Below are 17599 nucleotides of genomic sequence, written 5' to 3'. Positions count from 1 at the left end.
AGCCAATTGAGACCTGCCCTTGCGCCTCACAACGGCCTAATAATACGGAGTAACAATACAAAGTCCAGGTAATATTTGGATTTTGAGAAGGAGCAACAATTTGCCCGACTCCTTGACAATTGTCACCACCAATTCCTCCATTATTCCCGCTTCGACTCGGGCGCAAAGGCCCTCTTGGACTTTGGACTTTGGACGCATTGCACCGAGCATGGGTTCAGATTGGGCACACCCTCGGGCACTCTTCCGGGCTCCAGTGGATTTAATAGCCCACCATGGCCACTGAAACCCCTCGAGACTTTCGAGGAACGTTTCATTCCCATCCAGAACACTCCTTCAACACCTTTCGTCTCGCCTTGAACAGACACGGAGAATCAAATTTACCTCCTCCTGGTATCCCAGCTGAAAGAGTCCCTCGACAGTCGACACGGATCATAAGCACCAGCAATTTGGCGGTGGCAGAGCAACAGATTTGGAAATCCGGCTCTACTCTGCAGTTATTATTACTACGGACGTAATCCCGTTTGGGTATGCAGCGCGAGTGCGCGACAGCAGCATGTGCTGACTGCTGAGACTTGAGAGGCATCGAGTGACTGCTAAGTGATGAGTGATCGCCAAGGAGTGTTGTCCAATCGCCCAACGAGATCAGAGTGTCGCGGCCGACAGGGGAAGCAGGCGCAGAAAGGACGCGTCATCTCGTCTCTAAAATCGCTGCGGAGTGCGGACATGTCGGTGTCGGACTTGCTTCGACCAGAAACTCCGATCATCACGTGAACTGTACTCGTAGTCCTAACTCCTAAGTACCTACCTACAGATTGCTCCTTGAGTCATCACTCAAGATCAGACGGGTTCCGTTTCAAACACGAGACTTGGCGATTGCACTCTATCCCCATGGTCCATTGGAACTATTCCAGGTTGCCACGGTCAGGTCGAAGGCGAAAGGTTGGTTCCCTGACATCATGGCCGCAGTCGCCCCGTCACGAACTCACGATACACGATACACGGAGATTGAAAAGACAAAATTATTGATTCTCCGGTGTACTGTACATTAGAGTCAAATTCACTAATTACGTGATTATCGCCTTCCATCAATATCCACACTGCCACAGTTGACGCCACATACTCAACCGAATATTTCAACCCATTGCCCGGTATTAATGCCTGAGTGCCTCAGGCTGAAATGTACTTTCACATTGTAGCGCCGTGCATGCAGGAAGGTCAAACTTTTATTACAAGCATAACGATAGATTTTGGTTATTCTACCTTAGAAAACACAGGTAATTCAGGAGTATTTCACAGGTTATTTAACCAAGTGGCTTAGCAAGAGGCCTAAAGGGACCTAATTATTCATTAGACCTGTCTCATCCAATCAATTAAATATCCAAGCGCCGTGGTCAGTCTAGAAACTACACAATCAAGGGTTGCTAGTTTGACGAAGGATAGATGATTGTATTTCCATTTCTATTTTCACCATTCACTGCACACCGTCCGCGGTACTGTAACGCCCCTTGCGGAACTAAAGTTTCCGAGCACGGCCACAGAGGCGAAATAACGTGAGACAGGCCTAAGGTTTGGAGAAACTAAACCCATTTAGGGATTGGTGATGAGCGCAGCAACATAAGCATTGCCGCTCTCACCACTTTCGTGAGAGTATAAAGCAATGTCGACCACGACGGAGGGGTGGGCGGGGTGGAGCTCCAGTAAGATACTAAGATTCAAAGTCGAATGCCATGACTGACACACGACCAGATCCACATCCTAAAGCAACAACGTTGCTGTGAATATCAACGCAACAGCGCCGATATTCGGAAGGAAGCCAAAGCATATTGTCCATGCCCCAGCTAATCCATTGCTGATTCACGAATATAGCCCATGAACGGCTGGATTCGGAAGCAGCTAAACCGTGGGAGAGAATTGCGAGGTGTAGCTGTCCTCTTTCAGTCTGGAGGGATATCCCATCATTAGAGAACGAAAGAGTCTGAACAACAGCATCTACAGGGAACATCTGCAGGGACGCTCCCGATCCGGCGTCCCATAGCCGGACCGTCTTGTCGTTCGACGCCGACGCTACCACCTTGCCGTCCGGCGAGAAGGCCACGGCGTTGACCCGGTCCGCATGGCCCTCGAGTGTCTGCAGTAGAGCACTCCAATCGTTCTCAATCTTAGGCAATCTTTGCATCCATCGAGGTATCCGGTCTTTGAACTGCCTCCTAACTACACTCATCGTAGGTGTAAAAATCAATGCACTACAGTAGATCTGTAGAGGAGCATACTCTAAGACTGGTTGGTTAAATAGTGCAAATCATTTGGCATCATGAATAAACTCGGAGAGACGGGGACAGTCATGTTCCTGAACCAAATTAAGCTGGAAGACTCGTGTAATGCTGTTGGCTTACTTACAAGGGCAACGGACTCTAAAGAAGTAATTGTATAGATCCCTTCAGAGATCCTCCGCATCCAGCTTAGCGCCTCAAACCAGTGTAGTAAGTGTATCTGCAGGAACTGATGCACTACGTCGTTGTCATGAAGCCGAGCATCGCTCTTCTGAAGATGCTGAACCCAGTAGAGACATGCATATTGAACCTCCGGAGTAAAGTATTGCTCCACTCGATTGCTCGATACATTAGCTACGAGCACACCTGGAGCTTCCATTCCGCAGATGTCTTGCTTAAGAGAGGCCGACATTAGCTGTATACAGCTCGTAGCTAATGCCCTATGTACCTGCTTCTCGTTAACCCAGAAGTTTGAATTACTGCATCTCTTCTTATCAAGGAGGAATTCGCGAAATGAAGGGTGGTGTAGACGAAGCGGGCGATGTCGGTCCTCTGGAATGTCTAGTATTGCATGAAGAACGTCTAACGTCTGGTCAATGTCCCTGGTTTGAAGGTGGATAAGTCTGCCTAGAGAAGCGGAAGAGAGTGGGGAAAAGAGCAGAACTATACTCCCAAGAATATGTCTCACCATTCCGTACAACTCCTCTTTCTCCTCATCCGAATAGTCTGGGGAAATGGAATACCCAAGAACAGGAATGTAAATTTCATTGAGGTGCTTCTCTAGTGCCGTAGCAGCGTTGCTACTGCCGCCAAGAATTGTACTCAGTCTCTTTTCTGTAAATCGTCTCCCGTCACGGATGAACCGATATGCTGTTGCCGCCCAGATGAATAGGCCACTTGCATTCTGAACCAGACGTTTAATGTTATCTCCGCCGGGCCAATTAGCGCCTAGAGAGCGTTCCTGCCCGATGAGTGCCAGATTGTATTCTAGGAAAATAGTAATATCGTGGTCCACAATTGATGGTGGGATGTTGTGCAGGATAAAGTCCTGGTGTTCCGTATCCGGTATTTGACAGAACCCATATCGGATTGGAATTTCAGGTCTGCTCGTTAAAAAGATTCGTAGCCGGACCTTCGGTAGCGATCGTATCTCGGCCACTAGCTGTAAAATGATCCGGATGTTGTTATCCTCAGCGCACTCATCGAGAGCATCAATGACCAGAACATAAGAGGATTGGGAGTCCTTGCCGACCAGCTTTAAAAACGGACCGACAACGAGATGGTGCCATTGATCGCGAAGGGACCGGCTAGAAATATCGCTGCGCTCTGCGATAGCGTCACAAATGTGTTGATGGAGAGCAGGAACGTTTCTTGCAAGCTGTACTGTAATGCTTGTTACGAATTTGCCAGCATGACCAACGTCTCCACCACCCCTTGAGAAGAAGAAGCTGGCTCCAAGACGGACTGAGTCGAAACATCTGCGCGCAACAGTACGAGCAATCGTAGACTTTCCCGTCCTAGCTAGGCCGCTCAACCAGAAGATGCACCGCTCATCTTGCCTATCAGCCCAGTTGAATATTTCTTCCAGAATATTGACGCGGGTATTATTCACGTAGGTTAAGAGTTATTCATTACTATTGTAGAACAGTGCGTTGTACCATAGTAAGTCGAGTTCCATATACCTGGTCCTAGATCTTGGCAACCAATAAACAATAATTACTCCGTTAACACATCTTAGGTAGATAATTCCTGTGGAGGCACTGAGAGGAAGAGCTGTCGTTGCAACGGATTGGGATGATTGGAGTCCTCAGCAAAATCACCACACTTCCAAGAGGCGGCCTGAGGGTTTGACACATTATTACAAGTGTTCCCTTGATTGTGCCTACGGAGGAAATACCAGACGACCAGGCCCACGGCAACGACAACGAGAATGCCCACACCAAGTCCAACACCCACCCCAACTTTGGTATCTGAGCTCGAATCTGCTGACGGAGCCGGAGTTGGAGCCAGAGTCACCGTCTCCCTTCCACCGGTGGTGGCGGTGGAAAAGGTAGAAGAAGTGGGTGGGATGCTGGCTGCCGAAGAGGTAGAAGTGGGCGAAGTGATGGGTTCACCTTGTGGGTTGACTCGGTCGTTGGTGATGTTGAAGTAGTGGCTTCCGAAATAGTCCCTTCCGCTGCCGGACTTGAAGACGGCAAAGAAAAAGACATTTCCTTGAAGGGGGTCGAATAGACCATCGACAGATGTAGTCCATCGAATCTGTGAAGCTGTGATATTCTCTGGAAATTTTCATCAATATGCATTATGGCATTGTCCAATGGGGGCCTTACCCGATCCGGGAAGGTACTGAAAGCTTGAATTGCTGTCTTGATATAAAACAAGAGAGATGTATTCCCAAGATGTTGACCACTTCACCGTCTGCGAGGTGCCGACGGGATATATGGGATTTTGTGAGAACTCGCTAGTAGGTCCAGTGGGAGGAGGGTTGATGAAGGAGCCCATTGTGCAGTTGGCTCTCACAGGTGCGGATCTATCGCAGAATATAGATAGAGAGAAGGCGAGAGAAGGAGGCAGTGGCAGGGTGGGTGAGATGTCGGCGCGAGAAGTCGACTAAGCTCTCGTTGGCAAACGCAAGCCTCCCATAGTTGACGGTATATATGCCATCACTGCCATGGATTCATCGGATTCCGGGCTCTGTAGGTAGTGGGCTAAACGCTGCCAGTCTGCCATATACATAATATGTTCATAGCAGGATGAGCTGTATGAGCATGCGGGAGATCGGCGGGCCTAATTTTATTTCGGGCGCCTTGGGTGCTGAGCAGGGCATTTGGTTGGACAGAAACGGCAGGGCCGGCCCGAAGGAGTGGAACACCCTAGGCTCGGCTAGGTATTTAATACTCCATCCCAAGCACAACATGTCAACAACATCTCAGCCCTCTGGATTTTCGCCTATCAAATTCTGACCAACACACTTAACACTGCACAGCAGCTGGGACGTATGATCGACCGCTTTTAAGTGTCCTCAGGAACGCTTCATCACGTTGAGGACCAGCCATGTTGCTCGCCGATTTAGAGCAGGTATCAACCCGGCTACATTAGTTGTTCGCCGCAACAAGGCGCGCCACTGCCTTACCGAGCCGTAAATGTTGAAAGGGGGGCGCCCAAATTTGTCCTCCGCTATGACACTCCTTGATACATGTGGGTCACGATAATACATTCCGCTGTCATGTAGTATATCTACCAACTAGGGTTCGCGGTGTCCAACGTCCTGCACTGTGTGTATCCTATGGCAATATGGCATGCAATACACGAGCGGCACAGTATTCTCACTTCTTAGCCTTGTTAATAACAGAAATAGCCAGGCCGGTCTTTAATGATGTCGTCTCCACGCTCTTTTTTTTTTGCAACGAGGCCGACTTTCAACTCCTGAATGATGCTTTTTGAAACTCTTACCGACGCCTCGGCGTATATCGGCCCTCATCTTATGCCCCTAATCTTTCGCCGTCCCCTATTCACGCGCCTTTCCGTAGTCTTTGTAATTGTGCTATTGTTATGCTATGTTCTACCCATCTCAGTTTTACAACGACACACATGGCGGCCCGCCTTTTACCATCTATCGACGCCAGGACCCGAGCTGCTAAAGCCTATGGATGATGAATATATCGAGAGCCCAGTATTACATGACCCGCGATGCGCAGCTTTTCCTGACCTTGGAAACGTGGTCATTGCCGTCAAGACTGGGGCCACTGAGGTTCAGAGACGGCTTCCAATACAAATGCTCACCTCATTACGGTGTGTTCGAAATGTCATGGTCTTTTCTGACTTGGAAGAGGACGTAGCCGGCTTCCACATCCATGATGCGCTGGATATGATCCCAAGCTCTGCAATGGAGGGGAATTCTGACTTCGCTTTCTATTTGAAGCAGAAAGAGTTAAAGAAGTATGGCGAGGTCGAGGCTATGATGGGCGGAGTCCTTGATCCTCGAAGGCCAGAAGACCTTGCTGCTTGGACACTCGACAAGTACAAACAGGTGCATATTCTGGAGAAGATTTGGGATGCCTTTCCGGAACGAGACTGGTACATGATGATTGACGCAGATACCTACTTGTCCTGGTCCAATCTCCTCTTGTGGCTGGAACGCCTTCCGGACCCATCGGAAAAGTCCTATCTCGGTTCTCCAGCACGTTGGGCAGAAGTCGCATTCGCTCACGGAGGTAGTGGCATCCTCATGTCTCGAGCGACAGTCTACGATTTTGCCGTCACCCACAACGGTTCGGCGGCAAGCTGGGACAAACCCATGCACGAGGAATGCTGCGGAGATTATGTCATTGGAATGATCTTGAAGGAGCGTGGCATCATCCTAAAAGAATCGTGGCCGACTATCAATGGAGAAAATCCAGTGACACTACCCTTCGGATCTACACACTGGTGCGAACCAAGTGTTACCATGCACCATGTCCAGCCAAACCATATGAGCATCATTGCCAACTTCGAAAGGTCGAGGGCTAATCAGACGGTACGTTTTACACAGTCTGGACTTTCTGCTTAGGTTGCAAGACTAACAGAGTAGTCGCCTTGGACCTTTTCGGATTTCTTCAACGCAGTCGTTAGAAACAACCTTCCCGATGAACTGGAAGACTGGGATAGTCTTTCTACAGATACCATGGAACAGGCTGAGTCGTATAACGCATGCAAACAAAGGTGTGAACAAGCCAAGGAATGCTTTCAATTTGCTTTCGACGGAAAGAGGTGCGGTTTAGGAAAGAGTATCCATCTCGGTCAGAGAAGGGATCAGAAGGACAACAAGAAGTGGCGAAGTGGATGGAACAAGTCAAAGATCGAGCAGTGGATTGCAAAACAACCTCCTTGCCATCCGACGTTCCCTCACACATGAGCCGTCTATACTACACATGTAACGACACGACATGCGTTCTAGTTAGCAACCGCTGACATGCACTTCAAACAAGCCTGTATAGAAGCCTGTATAGAAGCCTATAGAAGTCTGCTGCTCTTCACAATCGACTTAAAGTGATGATGAGACCGAGTGGTAATCAATCACTAATGTGATGGTTCCGATCCTAGGTATCGTGATTCGTGTCGCAAGATGCCCCTATTCAAAATAATAAGGATTTCGAATAACTATAGGAATTTCAACGTGCCAATTGCCCGATATTAATGCCTTGGCGCCTCAGGCTGAACCGTCCTTGGCTCAGAATTCAACCAAATTATTTTGAAGCGCCAACTCCAATCTGCTTGTGGCCCTGGAATAATGGATCTTCTCCTCCAGTAATCCAACTTTTGCATTATGAGCCGTTGAATGTTGTACACGAGGTCCTTCACACGTGGATTGTCCACAGATTTTACCTCCCCTATTTCGTCTTTTGCCGCATCATTGGTGAACGCTTTTCACCCACTGCTGTCCCCGTTGACTCAATTCGTATACCACAGCCGTGCTCAATACATTCACACTGGTAATTCTAGCAACTCAACACGTCCTCGGAAGGGAAAATCCCATCGCAAGGGCCGCAAACCATCCGCTGAAGATGAGGAGATCCTCGATCCATTCCTATACTCATCTCGCGTCGCCCGAAACCTAAAGCAAGTCCTTCTTGTTCGAAAACGGAAACCTATCGTTCTTCGTAACAGGCGAGATCTCAAGGACACCATGCAGCGAAACTCTTCCTTCGTTCAATTCCTCACGACGCCGACGGCAGACACCCCCGGCGCGGCATTCGCCCTCACCTTTGACAATCCCCCTCGAAGCTACCTGTTCGGACATGTTGGAGAGGGTCTCCAACGGGCTGCGGTACAGAATGGAGTGAGGTTGATCAAGTTCGGCGACATATTCTTCACGGGACGGACGGAATGGAGTAACATCGGAGGGACGCTGGGGTTTATCCTCAGCACCACGGACGTGATCATTGGGAGACAGCTGGCGGCAAAGGCCAAACAAAAAGAGAAAGCGGAGAGGGCGGAGAGGGTCGAGAAAGAGGGGAAGACGGATGGACAAGGAGCCAAAGGAGAGCTGAAGGAGAGCCGTAAGGTCGAAGAAGTTGACCGGCCCGAGTTTCGACTGCATGGAGCTAGAAATCTAATGCATTTTTTGGGAACCGCAAGGAGGTTCATTTTTAGAAAGGGCGTCCCTTTGCATGTAACGGAGTATAAGAGCGAGGAGGGCGATAAAGACACGGACACTCTGCCTGAACCAAGCTTTGCGGATGAGTTCATCAAGGTCTGGCCGGTCGTCGCAATGCCGCAAACCCAAAGCTCACGATCAACACCCTCCCCTCACGGTCGAAAGCGCAGTTTAGACGAGGCAGAGGGACGAACCATGGAGTCGCGATTGACGGCGACGGACGCCGAAAAAGCACAACAATATGACGAGCTGCGAAAGGCCGCGGTCTCCGCCATGTTCGGATCCGACTGGAGCATGGACGCGCTCGAGGAACATCGCCTGGTCGACGTCCAACTGCCCGCCAAGCTCTACATCCGCGATCCGGAGACCAAAGACCTGAAACGCTACGAAGGGCCGACACCAGGTGGGGACGTGGATGTCTCCGATGTCAAGGTCCTGGTTCGCAAGCCATGGCCCGGCGCGAAGATCGACACGCTTCCCCCGACTGCGCCGCTGAAAGATTCGGTATCGTATGTCATTCATCAGTACGAGCAACGGGGTCGGTTCATGCCGTCGATAGCCAAGAACCTTGGTGTACCCTCTGGTCCCCTCTTCAGTCAGTTAGCGGCGGGTGGCAGCATTCAATTGCCCAACGGCAAGACCATCACGTCAGACATGGTTGTCGAGCCAGGGCGACCTGGACGTGGCGTCGCTGTTCTTGATATCCCAGGTCCTGAGTACGTCCAGCCGTTGCTGAGTCGTTCAGAATGGACCAATTCCCAGATGATGGATAGCGTATCCGCCTTTATCTGGCTCCTTGGCCCTGGTGTGGCATCCAATCCTGATGTTAACCGGTTCATGGAAGAGCGGAGTACATTGCAGCATATCGTATCTTCCCCCGACATATGTCACAATCGTCTTTCGATGAACAAAGCGGCCATGAACACCGTTCGACTAAAAGAGGTTGATCCGGACCGCTATGAGTTGCCTCATCATGAGGATCAACCCCTCTCCAACTCCTTGGCGACCAATTTCACAGACGGCAGTGCCGCACTACCCGATTTTGTCAATGTTGCGGATCGGGGTAGCACGTTGCGTTTAGAGCCAAATCTACACTTCTCCCAGGAGACCGTAGCGGAACCCGTGGATATCGCGGCTGCTCGGCAGAGTTTGAGTCCGACAGTCCTCGAACTTGTCCGGGAAGCGCAGGCAAATCTCGAGAAAGACAAAACCACTTTGGAGCAATGGAAGTCCACTATCCCCAACCCGGAAACGGAGATTATTACACTGGGCACTGGTTCTGCTCTCCCTTCGAACCATCGTAACGTATCAGCGACTCTGGTTCGTGTGCCTGGCCATGGCTCGTACCTCCTTGACTGTGGTGAAGGGACGCTCGGTCAAATCAAACGCGTATATGGACGCAAGTATAAAGAGGTGATCAAAGACCTCCGCATGATCTGGATCAGTCACCTCCATGCCGACCATCATCTCGGCACTGCCAATGTCATCAAAGAGTGGTACGCTCTCGTCCACGATTCCGTCCCTGATCCCAACCCCCTCTCCATCCATTCCCTCGCCCGCGAAGCGCAAGCCTCTCCAAACACCGTTCCTCGTCGTCTCGCCGTGGTCTCCGAGATCGGCATGCACCAATGGATCGCTGAGTACTCCCAATGCGAAGACATCGGCTACTCCCGCCTTCTCCCCCTCCTCCCTCCCGCCACCCGCTCTGGCACCCGCCCCATCCAACTCATTACCTACAACATCCCCACCCCCACCAGCCATCCGTCTGACACTCAATTAATCTCCATCGACCCCCTCCCCACTCAGCCCTCCACCCTCCAGCGCCTCACCGGCCTCCACCACCTCAGCGCCGTCCTCGTCCGCCACTGCCACCACGCCTGCGCCGTCGCCCTCACCTGGCCCGACGGCCTCAAGATCGCCTACTCGGGCGACTGCCGCCCCTCGTTGGAGTTCGCGCGCATCGGCCGCGGCGCCACGGTGTGCATCCACGAAGCGACCTTCGGCGACGAGCTCGGCGGCGAGGCGAAGGCGAAGCTGCACTCGACGAGCGGCGAGGCGGTCGCGGTGGCGCGGGAGATGCGCGCGCGCGCGTGCCTGCTGACGCATTTTAGCCAGCGGTACGCGAAGGTGGTCAATTGGCAGAATCCGAAGGTGGAGATCGAGAAGGAGGCGGAATTGGTGGGGGAGGGGGAGGAGGAGGAGGTGGCGGCGGCGGAAGGGGTCGTCGAGGTGCCGATCGATGTGGTGCCGGAAGAGAAAGTGGAGGAGGAAGTGGAGCAGGCGCAGCGGCGGAAGGGAGTCCCGGAGTATACCGCGGATCGCATGGACGTGGATCCGCCGATGAAAAACGACGAGGATCCCGACACCCGGGTTGCGGTGGCGTTCGACTACATGCGCGTCAAAGTCGGCGACCTCGCGAAGCTAGAATATTTCCTCCCCGCGCTCAATGAACTGCACAACGAGCCCGAGCCCGAGCCGGCGGACGAGGAAGGCGACGACGCCGACAATCCCGCCAAACCCGCCAAGACGAAGAAACAGAAGGACAAGAAACCGTCGCATCAGGAGAAGCAGTCAGGGAAGGCGAAGAAAAAAGCCGCGTGGGGGGAGAAGCAGAGGGGGAATAAGAAAAACAAGGGGGATGGGGGGGTGACGGCTGTGGACGCTGAGTCGAAGCCGCTGATGGTAGAGGAGAATGGCGGCGGTGTACAATCAACCGGATGAGGAGACTAACCAAGATATTTGTACATATGTATATCACTCAATCGAACTTTTGTTCCAACTGTTGAGACCAGATGTAATTCGTATTGTGAATCATTCTATCATAACATCAGTCCCCTAATGGAACTTCAGCAGGAATGTACGCTGGACGACCGCTCGCTGCCTGTGTGGAGGGAAAGCACGACACGTGCACCTTCCGTTGCTACGCGTAGAAAGGTCTCGAATTCGCTGAAACAAACGATCGATCGAATGTTTATGTCACACTCTCGTTCCTAGCATCCTGATATACACCTTCATTTGAAAATCGTGCGGACGGCTCACCAATTTCAGCCATATAGACTCACTGCCTCAACTATCGAACCTCCAGACCACCTAACAACAATGAACCCCTCCCCCACCCCCCATCCTTCATTCCCCCTCTATCGCGAAGACATGCTCGCCACCCTCCTCGCCCTCAAGCCCGACCCCCCCAGCCCCACCACCCCGGACACGTCCCTCCCTCCTCTCCCGGATCAACTCACCCTCCCATATCTCCACGCCGCAGCCTCGTGGATCCGCGACACGCTCGACCCAAAGATCGCGCGCGACGGGGAGCAGGAACTGCAGCTGGAGGAGGAGGTTTACCTGCGGGAGTTGTTTGGGCGGCTGCGTGGCGCGGGGATCGAGCCGGGCGCGAACAGGGGGCGGAGGGCGAAGGATGTTATGGGGCAGGGGAAAGATTCAAAGAGTCTTGTCGTGGTGAAGCGGGTGGGTGAGGATGAGATGGAGCGGATCAAGTCGCATGTGTGCGAAGGGTTAAGGAGGGACTCGGTCGCGGAGTCCAACAGCAGGGCATCGAGAAAAACGGGAGACGGCGCCACGGGGGATGTACTGTCGCCCTATGTGATCGCCATGTCAAGGATCCATCTGGCGGTGCTGGAGATGGCGGGGAAGGGCACGCGGTGGCCGGGGAGGTTGATCGCCGATTGCGATCAGATCGTGGCGGAGTGGAGTGCGGTGCTGGGATATCCGTTGAGGAAGATGGCGTTACCGTTGTTAGGTGCAGGGGCAAGGCTGGAAGGCGTGGTTGGATTTCATGAGTTGACGAGAGAGGTGAAGCGTTAAAGAGCTGGATTCGCATGATACTGACCGAGAACTAGTTCATGATGAATCGCTGGATGAACGAGGGGGTGGTTCCGCAGAGCAATTCCAACGCACGACAAACTGGATCACTTGGATTCGAACCGGGAGCGTGAGTAAACAGAAAGGAAGACCCCAAGACTGAATGAACCGCTAATAACTAAATAGATGGTGGATCAACTGCATCTTCGCTTTCCGAGCAGGAATCATCGATCAAATGTGCACTGAAGGTGGCGTCTGCGCCGATGAGAAGGGTGCATATGCAATCGTATTGACAAACGACGAAGAAATTAGCACAGACACTGCCGAGTCTTTCGCATACCGGTGTAAAACAGGTGAGAGAGAAAAGTTAAGGCTCCTCAAACCAGGACCTTCTCGGTCAACCTCGATCAGAGTACTCCGTTCACAATCATTGCGCTCGTTTTGGGCACCCAGGGCGGGGGTCCGGTATGATGGGCTGTAAGTTAGCATATATCTGATTTATCATGGCTACACCGTACTAAGGTGCCATAGATATAAAATATGTGGCTGGTCCTTGCTTCCCACAGCAAGTTACGATGCATCACATGGTCTGACATGGGAAGTCCGCCTGGAGAGAATCCGGGATCAGCTGGCCATGAAAGATGTTCTGGAGCACCCACTGGCCGCCGAGATGGACGATTACATCGAGTACAAGCGACTACGGAAGTTGAGTCGAGACGCTTTGCACTCTCGAGCCGTTCAGCAGAACGGTTACAGGGCTGATGAGTTTCCTCGGCCTCCACGCATGTCACCCCTGCGAACGACGTCCATTGAATTGGGGAATATGTCGCTAAGGCAGAAAAGTGCTGGAAGTATCTCAACCTCGGAACTGGAAGTTCTCCCGTTCCAGCATATTCGACCGTCTCGAACAAGGCAGCAATCCGCAGCGAAGCCACACGACCTGGGGTTAGCGGCACTGGGTATGAGCTGGAACCCATCGTTTGAGCAATCGAAAGAAAACGTCCCAAAGAGGACGGTGCATCTGCTAGACGAAACTCGGAGCTATTTCAGCGGAAATTTCGAATACAGAGGGGATGTCCGGACTGAAAGAGAAGCATCCGAACTGTCTCGGGCCTCCAGGGAGCGAATCTTGAGAAAGGTGATGCGACGGAGCTTGGATGGATCCCTGATGGAGTCTGACAGTGACCTCTTTGATACTCCGATGACTTTGGAGAGCGATATCGAGGAGTCGGCGGATGTAACGGCGTCAGCAAGCCCGTTATTTCGCATGCCAGACTGGAACCCTCGACCGCATCATCCACGCATGGAGATGCAGAAGGCGAGCGTCAGCCTTTCCGACGTTGTTCTCCATAGAGATCATGGCCAGACACAACGACTTGCTCGAGCCATCTTCGACCAGGTAGTGAAAGCGAAGGCCGGTCCTGAGGGGGTCATAAGACTCCTGAAAGCCTTAGATGTGGTATATCCCGATCTAGAATCTCCAGAATATCCAGACATGATGGTTCCGTGCGCGGACGAGGTCGATGCAGGTAGCATCGACGAGATCCTTAACAATCTTTCGCAATTCCGGTTCTTGTCCGAGAGCCAAGCACGTTTCGAGCGTGCGGTACGAGACCTGAAGAAGCTGCGAGACACCCAGACCTTGGACTCGATGCGAGCTGCGCTGCACTTGAAACAATCCACGGACGAGTCTCCTCGAGGCACGAAGGCGTATGCGGTATGACCACATGGGGAAGCGTCCATCCGCACCAATCGTCCTTCCATCATACTTCCGAAAGTGGTAGACTGGAGCGAAATGAAGCGGCAGCGTTACAGCGCAGCGGCATCCACGGCGGAGGTGACACAAGCGGATGTCATTTGGAATTTTCCACGCATGATAGACGAGGATACGAGAACTTACATACCAGGCTGAGCGAAGACGGCGAGATGACGACAACTAATAGGGCTGGGTGTTGGGATGGGTACTGGGTAGGCGAGAAGGTCAAGATGGCTGACGGAAGGGCGGAGAGAAAGTATGGGACACGCGGACATTTTAGGCGGAGAGCCAAGCCAGGGACCTGGTACCGCCCAGACCACCAGCCGCACCAGGGCCTAGCATGAGTAGCATCAACCTTCGCATCTCCAATTGTCCCCAGTAATATTCATCCAATTCGCTACGCAGACCCTGATGCGGCCAACGGCTTCGCTAACTGACGCCACCGTCATTCTCTGCCTCCGCGGTCAAACTGTTCAACTCCAGTTAAAGGCAGCAGATCCTTGAAATAGTTCGCGATGAAGCCTATTATCGTCGGTTTCGCTTCAGGCTGTCCGCAGATCCTGGGCGACAGTTACATCTGATCTTGGATCCGACAGAAGATGATGAAGACGGTTTAATACCAAACCCGTCCCAGGTAAGCAGCGGTAGTTCGGCCGTAAGTCGTCTCCAACGGTGGCAAGCCAGCATACACTTTGGCCGTTAGTAATCCATCCGTTTTGAAACCCTCCGGCCTCCATATTAATACGTCCGTACTGTTTGTCGTCGGTACTTTCATCACACCGTCTACGTCCGTTTTGAATCCAAAGGCTGGCATTGGCTAGTTTGTGTGGGTATTGTCAAGAGCGGGTCTCGTCATCGAGATGAACGAGGGATGTGAAGATGTAAACGTCTGAGTCGAATATAAAGTCTTGCTTTCCAGTTGTTATCAGGAATAACCGGTTGGATGAACACAGACCTGGAAGAGCCTACATCGCTTCCTTTTCTGATATAATCGATCACAAATTCTCCGATCTATACCGGTATACCGTACCACATTCGAAAACGATGGCGACAGAAACACAGCCGGAAAAGTACGAGGAGTGGCCAAACGCGAAAGGGGTGAGTTTATGAAGGCCGTTGTTCAGTCCAGTTATGCTTGGAGAAGTCGACCTACAAATGCAATGATTTGATAGGTGCTTACTCAGTCAAACAGGCCCAGCCGCAATTCGAACAAAAAGATCCCATCAAGCTCAAAGTTACCGGCCATATTCCGAGCTATGCTATCGGGACCCTGCTCCGGACTGGCCCTGGAGCTCACGAGATCGAGACGGAAAAGGGGCTGTTCAAGCTCTCGCATTGGTTCGATGGATTATCCATGGTCCACAAGTTCAAGATCGAGAACGATTCCGATCAGGTGAAGGTGTCCTACAGGTATTAGATCATCCTTGGATGGAAGAAAGCTTGCTGACACCTAAATAGCTCAAGGTTCATCGTCGATCAGCTGATAGAAACCATCCGCAAGACTGGGAGCACCGAGGGGTTCACCTTCGGACAGAAGCAAGATCCTTGCCAAAGCTATTTCAAGAAGCTCATGAGTGTATTCACTGCAGCTCCTCCCTCATCAACTCAGGGAGGACGTGAGGGGAGCAATATCGGGGTTACCATCTCAGCCAATATGCCAGGCTTCGGGCCCTTTGGTCCCGATCAAGCTGAAACCTCAAAGAACCACGCGTCAGGAATTTCGACTCTGGTCACGAAAACAGATAGAAACGCCTACCAGCATCTCAACCCCGAGACGCTCGAACCGGCGGGTGTTGCAATACAAACCAGCCTCCACCCAGAGCTCATTGGGCAGCTTTCCAGCGCGCACGCAAAGTCGGACCCTGATACGGGGGACATCTTCAACTACAACCTCGAACTCAGCTCCGATCCGACGTATAGGATATTCCGAGTATCGGCTACGACTGGCAAGACCGATATTCTCGCTAAGTTCAAAGCCACTCCAGCGTACATCCACTCCCTTTTCCTGACCCAGAACTACGTCGTGCTCTGCGTCTGGAACTCGCACCTCTCCGCAAGAGGCGCGTCGATTCTCTGGAATAAGAACGTTCTTGACTCCATCTCACCACTGAATCCAAGATACCCAGCAAAGTGGTACATCGTCGATCGGAAGCATGGTCGCGGTTTGGTCTCGGTCTATGACACGCCCGCTTTCTACGCCTTCCATGCAACCAACGCCTGGGAAGAACCGTCAAAGACCAATCCTGGACAGACTGATATTATCGCCGAGATCCCCGCATTCGATTCCATCGATGTCCTCAAACGGTTCTACTACGAGAACTTGATCTCATCCGAACCCGGTGCATTGAAATACGCCGGAAAAGCCGGCAACATCGCCCGGCCCAAGTATCGCCGCTACCGCCTTCCAGACATCCCGCAGCCGGCGCTACAGAACGGTCATGCCAACGGCCATACCCGATCCAAGAGCATCCTTCCCTCCTCCTCTTCACCCAAGACACTGAAAGGCCGAGTCGTCTTTGAAGTCCCGTTCACCGCAAGCATGGAGCTCCCCACTATCAACCCTAAGTACCTGGCCCGGCCACACCGGTACATCTACGGCATCTGCGACCGCGGCATCAGTCCCTCGTTCGTGGACGGCCTGGTCAAGCTGGATACCTACGCGTACACCCACCCATCTGCCGCCGACGCGGCCGACGCGAAGCCGCTGTACTGGTCGCAGTACGCGCACTCGCCCGGCGAAGCGATCTTCATCGCGGATCCGGAAGGCACGGCGGAGGATGATGGGGTGTTGTTGAGTGTCGTGCTGGATGGGATTAAAGGGTATAGTTATTTGTTGGTGTTGGATGCGAAGACGATGACGGAGGTGGGGAGGGCGGAGTTGGGGGAGGGTAGATGTGTTGGTTTTGGCTTCCATGGGACACATGTTCGACCGGCTGGAAGGACCTTGGATGTTTGAACTGGCTTCTGTTTGATGGTTGTACGTTTGGCATTGATGCACATAGAGTCTCCTTGGGTTCGATATCCTTGTATTCAGCACAATATTCACAGTTCGTCTGCATTCCGCCTACCGTTAAATTAAGTTATGCCCAAATCACTGATTCAAGCCCACTGGTTCAAGTCCACCAAAAGAATACCGCCATTACAAACATTGCTTGTGCTACCGTCAACTACGCTCCAACAGCAACCCCTCCTGTCTGCCTGTCTCCAGTTCGCCAGACGACCAACACTGTAGCGAAGCCGCCCACCACAAGCAGTATAAACATCAGAAAAGAAAAGAAGCAAACGGACTCCAGTCCGGCCGCTCTTCAAGATAAATCCCCCACCCTTCCGTCCTTGCAGCTTGGCACATTCCATCCTCTATGGATATCGAAACCACGCAATCCAGAATCCCCACCTCCAACAATCTCAAAAATGTGGACGTGTCGCTTCGTTAAACGCCTTCCACATGAATATAAGCGCATTAAACAGTGTCCCATGGATTCTAAGTGTATACAGGCTGAAGATATTGGGATTGTGCAGACATTTTACGATCGCTGGGAGATTGTTATCAAAAGCCATCACATCCGCCCATGCAACATCTACAACATGTATGAGACAGGCTTCCAGATTGGCCAGGGA

The 17599-nt window shown here is 52.1% G+C and overlaps 6 protein-coding genes across 6 annotated transcripts; 4 read left to right on the top strand and 2 right to left on the bottom strand.

Moving 5' to 3' along the window:
* Nucleotides 1-1705: 1705 nt before the first annotated feature.
* Nucleotides 1706-3663, bottom strand: P152DRAFT_398406 (uncharacterized protein; the record flags this gene model as incomplete). Its single annotated transcript, XM_033676460.1, has 3 exons — nucleotides 1706-2269; nucleotides 2332-2982; nucleotides 3403-3663. Coding segments are annotated over 3 exons (1476 nt in total), but the record flags the coding sequence as incomplete, so codon positions are not given.
* A 271-nt stretch (nucleotides 3664-3934) lies between these two features.
* P152DRAFT_459178 (uncharacterized protein) lies at nucleotides 3935-4991 on the bottom strand. The gene is made up of 2 exons (XM_033679624.1): nucleotides 4601-4991; nucleotides 3935-4549 (listed from the first exon to the last, which is right to left on the bottom strand). The coding sequence occupies exons 1-2, from the start codon at nucleotides 4770-4772 to the stop codon at nucleotides 4005-4007; spliced, it is 717 nt and encodes a 238-aa protein (XP_033533347.1). The 5' UTR covers nucleotides 4773-4991; the 3' UTR covers nucleotides 3935-4004.
* A 925-nt stretch (nucleotides 4992-5916) lies between these two features.
* Nucleotides 5917-7359, top strand: P152DRAFT_507906 (uncharacterized protein; the record flags this gene model as incomplete). The annotated part of the gene is made up of 2 exons (XM_033682561.1): nucleotides 5917-6786; nucleotides 6841-7359. 2 exons carry the CDS (start codon nucleotides 5917-5919, stop codon nucleotides 7162-7164), a joined length of 1194 nt encoding a protein of 397 aa, XP_033533346.1. The 3' UTR covers nucleotides 7165-7359.
* Nucleotides 7360-7935: 576 nt separating this feature from the next.
* On the top strand, nucleotides 7936-11127 carry P152DRAFT_398582 (uncharacterized protein; the record flags this gene model as incomplete). Its single annotated transcript, XM_033676472.1, has 2 exons — nucleotides 7936-10536; nucleotides 10636-11127. The coding sequence occupies 2 exons, from the start codon at nucleotides 7936-7938 to the stop codon at nucleotides 11125-11127; spliced, it is 3093 nt and encodes a 1030-aa protein (XP_033533345.1).
* A 1249-nt stretch (nucleotides 11128-12376) lies between these two features.
* On the top strand, nucleotides 12377-14205 carry P152DRAFT_459177 (uncharacterized protein). Its single transcript, XM_033679623.1, has one exon. The coding sequence runs from the start codon at nucleotides 12860-12862 to the stop codon at nucleotides 13946-13948; it is 1089 nt and encodes a 362-aa protein (XP_033533344.1). The 5' UTR covers nucleotides 12377-12859; the 3' UTR covers nucleotides 13949-14205.
* A 346-nt stretch (nucleotides 14206-14551) lies between these two features.
* On the top strand, nucleotides 14552-17069 carry P152DRAFT_482743 (uncharacterized protein). The gene is made up of 3 exons (XM_033681907.1): nucleotides 14552-15079; nucleotides 15174-15391; nucleotides 15440-17069. The coding sequence occupies exons 1-3, from the start codon at nucleotides 15026-15028 to the stop codon at nucleotides 16935-16937; spliced, it is 1770 nt and encodes a 589-aa protein (XP_033533343.1). The 5' UTR covers nucleotides 14552-15025; the 3' UTR covers nucleotides 16938-17069.
* The last annotated feature ends 530 nt before the right edge of the window (nucleotides 17070-17599 follow it).

The sequence above is a fragment of the Eremomyces bilateralis genome, assembly GCF_010015585.1.
Source record: "Eremomyces bilateralis CBS 781.70 unplaced genomic scaffold P152scaffold_12, whole genome shotgun sequence".
NCBI lineage: Eukaryota > Fungi > Ascomycota > Dothideomycetes > Eremomycetales > Eremomycetaceae > Eremomyces > Eremomyces bilateralis.
This window is presented reverse-complemented; position numbering and strand designations above follow the sequence as displayed.

What these genes read in the sequence shown, in the direction of transcription:
- P152DRAFT_459178 (XM_033679624.1), bottom strand. Translation starts at nt 4,772, where the DNA reads ATGGGCTCCTTCATCAACCCTCCTCCCACTGGACCTACTAGCGAGTTC. An exon ending in TCAGTACCTTCCCGGATCGG is followed by an intron (nt 4,550 to 4,600) that starts GTAAGGCCCCCA and finishes GAAAATTTCCAG; the next exon opens with AGAATATCACAGCTTCACAG.
- P152DRAFT_482743 (XM_033681907.1), top strand. Translation starts at nt 15,026, where the DNA reads ATGGCGACAGAAACACAGCCGGAAAAGTACGAGGAGTGGCCAAACGCG. An exon ending in AGTGGCCAAACGCGAAAGGG is followed by an intron (nt 15,080 to 15,173) that starts GTGAGTTTATGA and finishes TCAGTCAAACAG; the next exon opens with GCCCAGCCGCAATTCGAACA. An exon ending in CAGGTGAAGGTGTCCTACAG is followed by an intron (nt 15,392 to 15,439) that starts GTATTAGATCAT and finishes ACACCTAAATAG; the next exon opens with CTCAAGGTTCATCGTCGATC.
- P152DRAFT_459177 (XM_033679623.1), top strand. Translation starts at nt 12,860, where the DNA reads ATGAAAGATGTTCTGGAGCACCCACTGGCCGCCGAGATGGACGATTAC.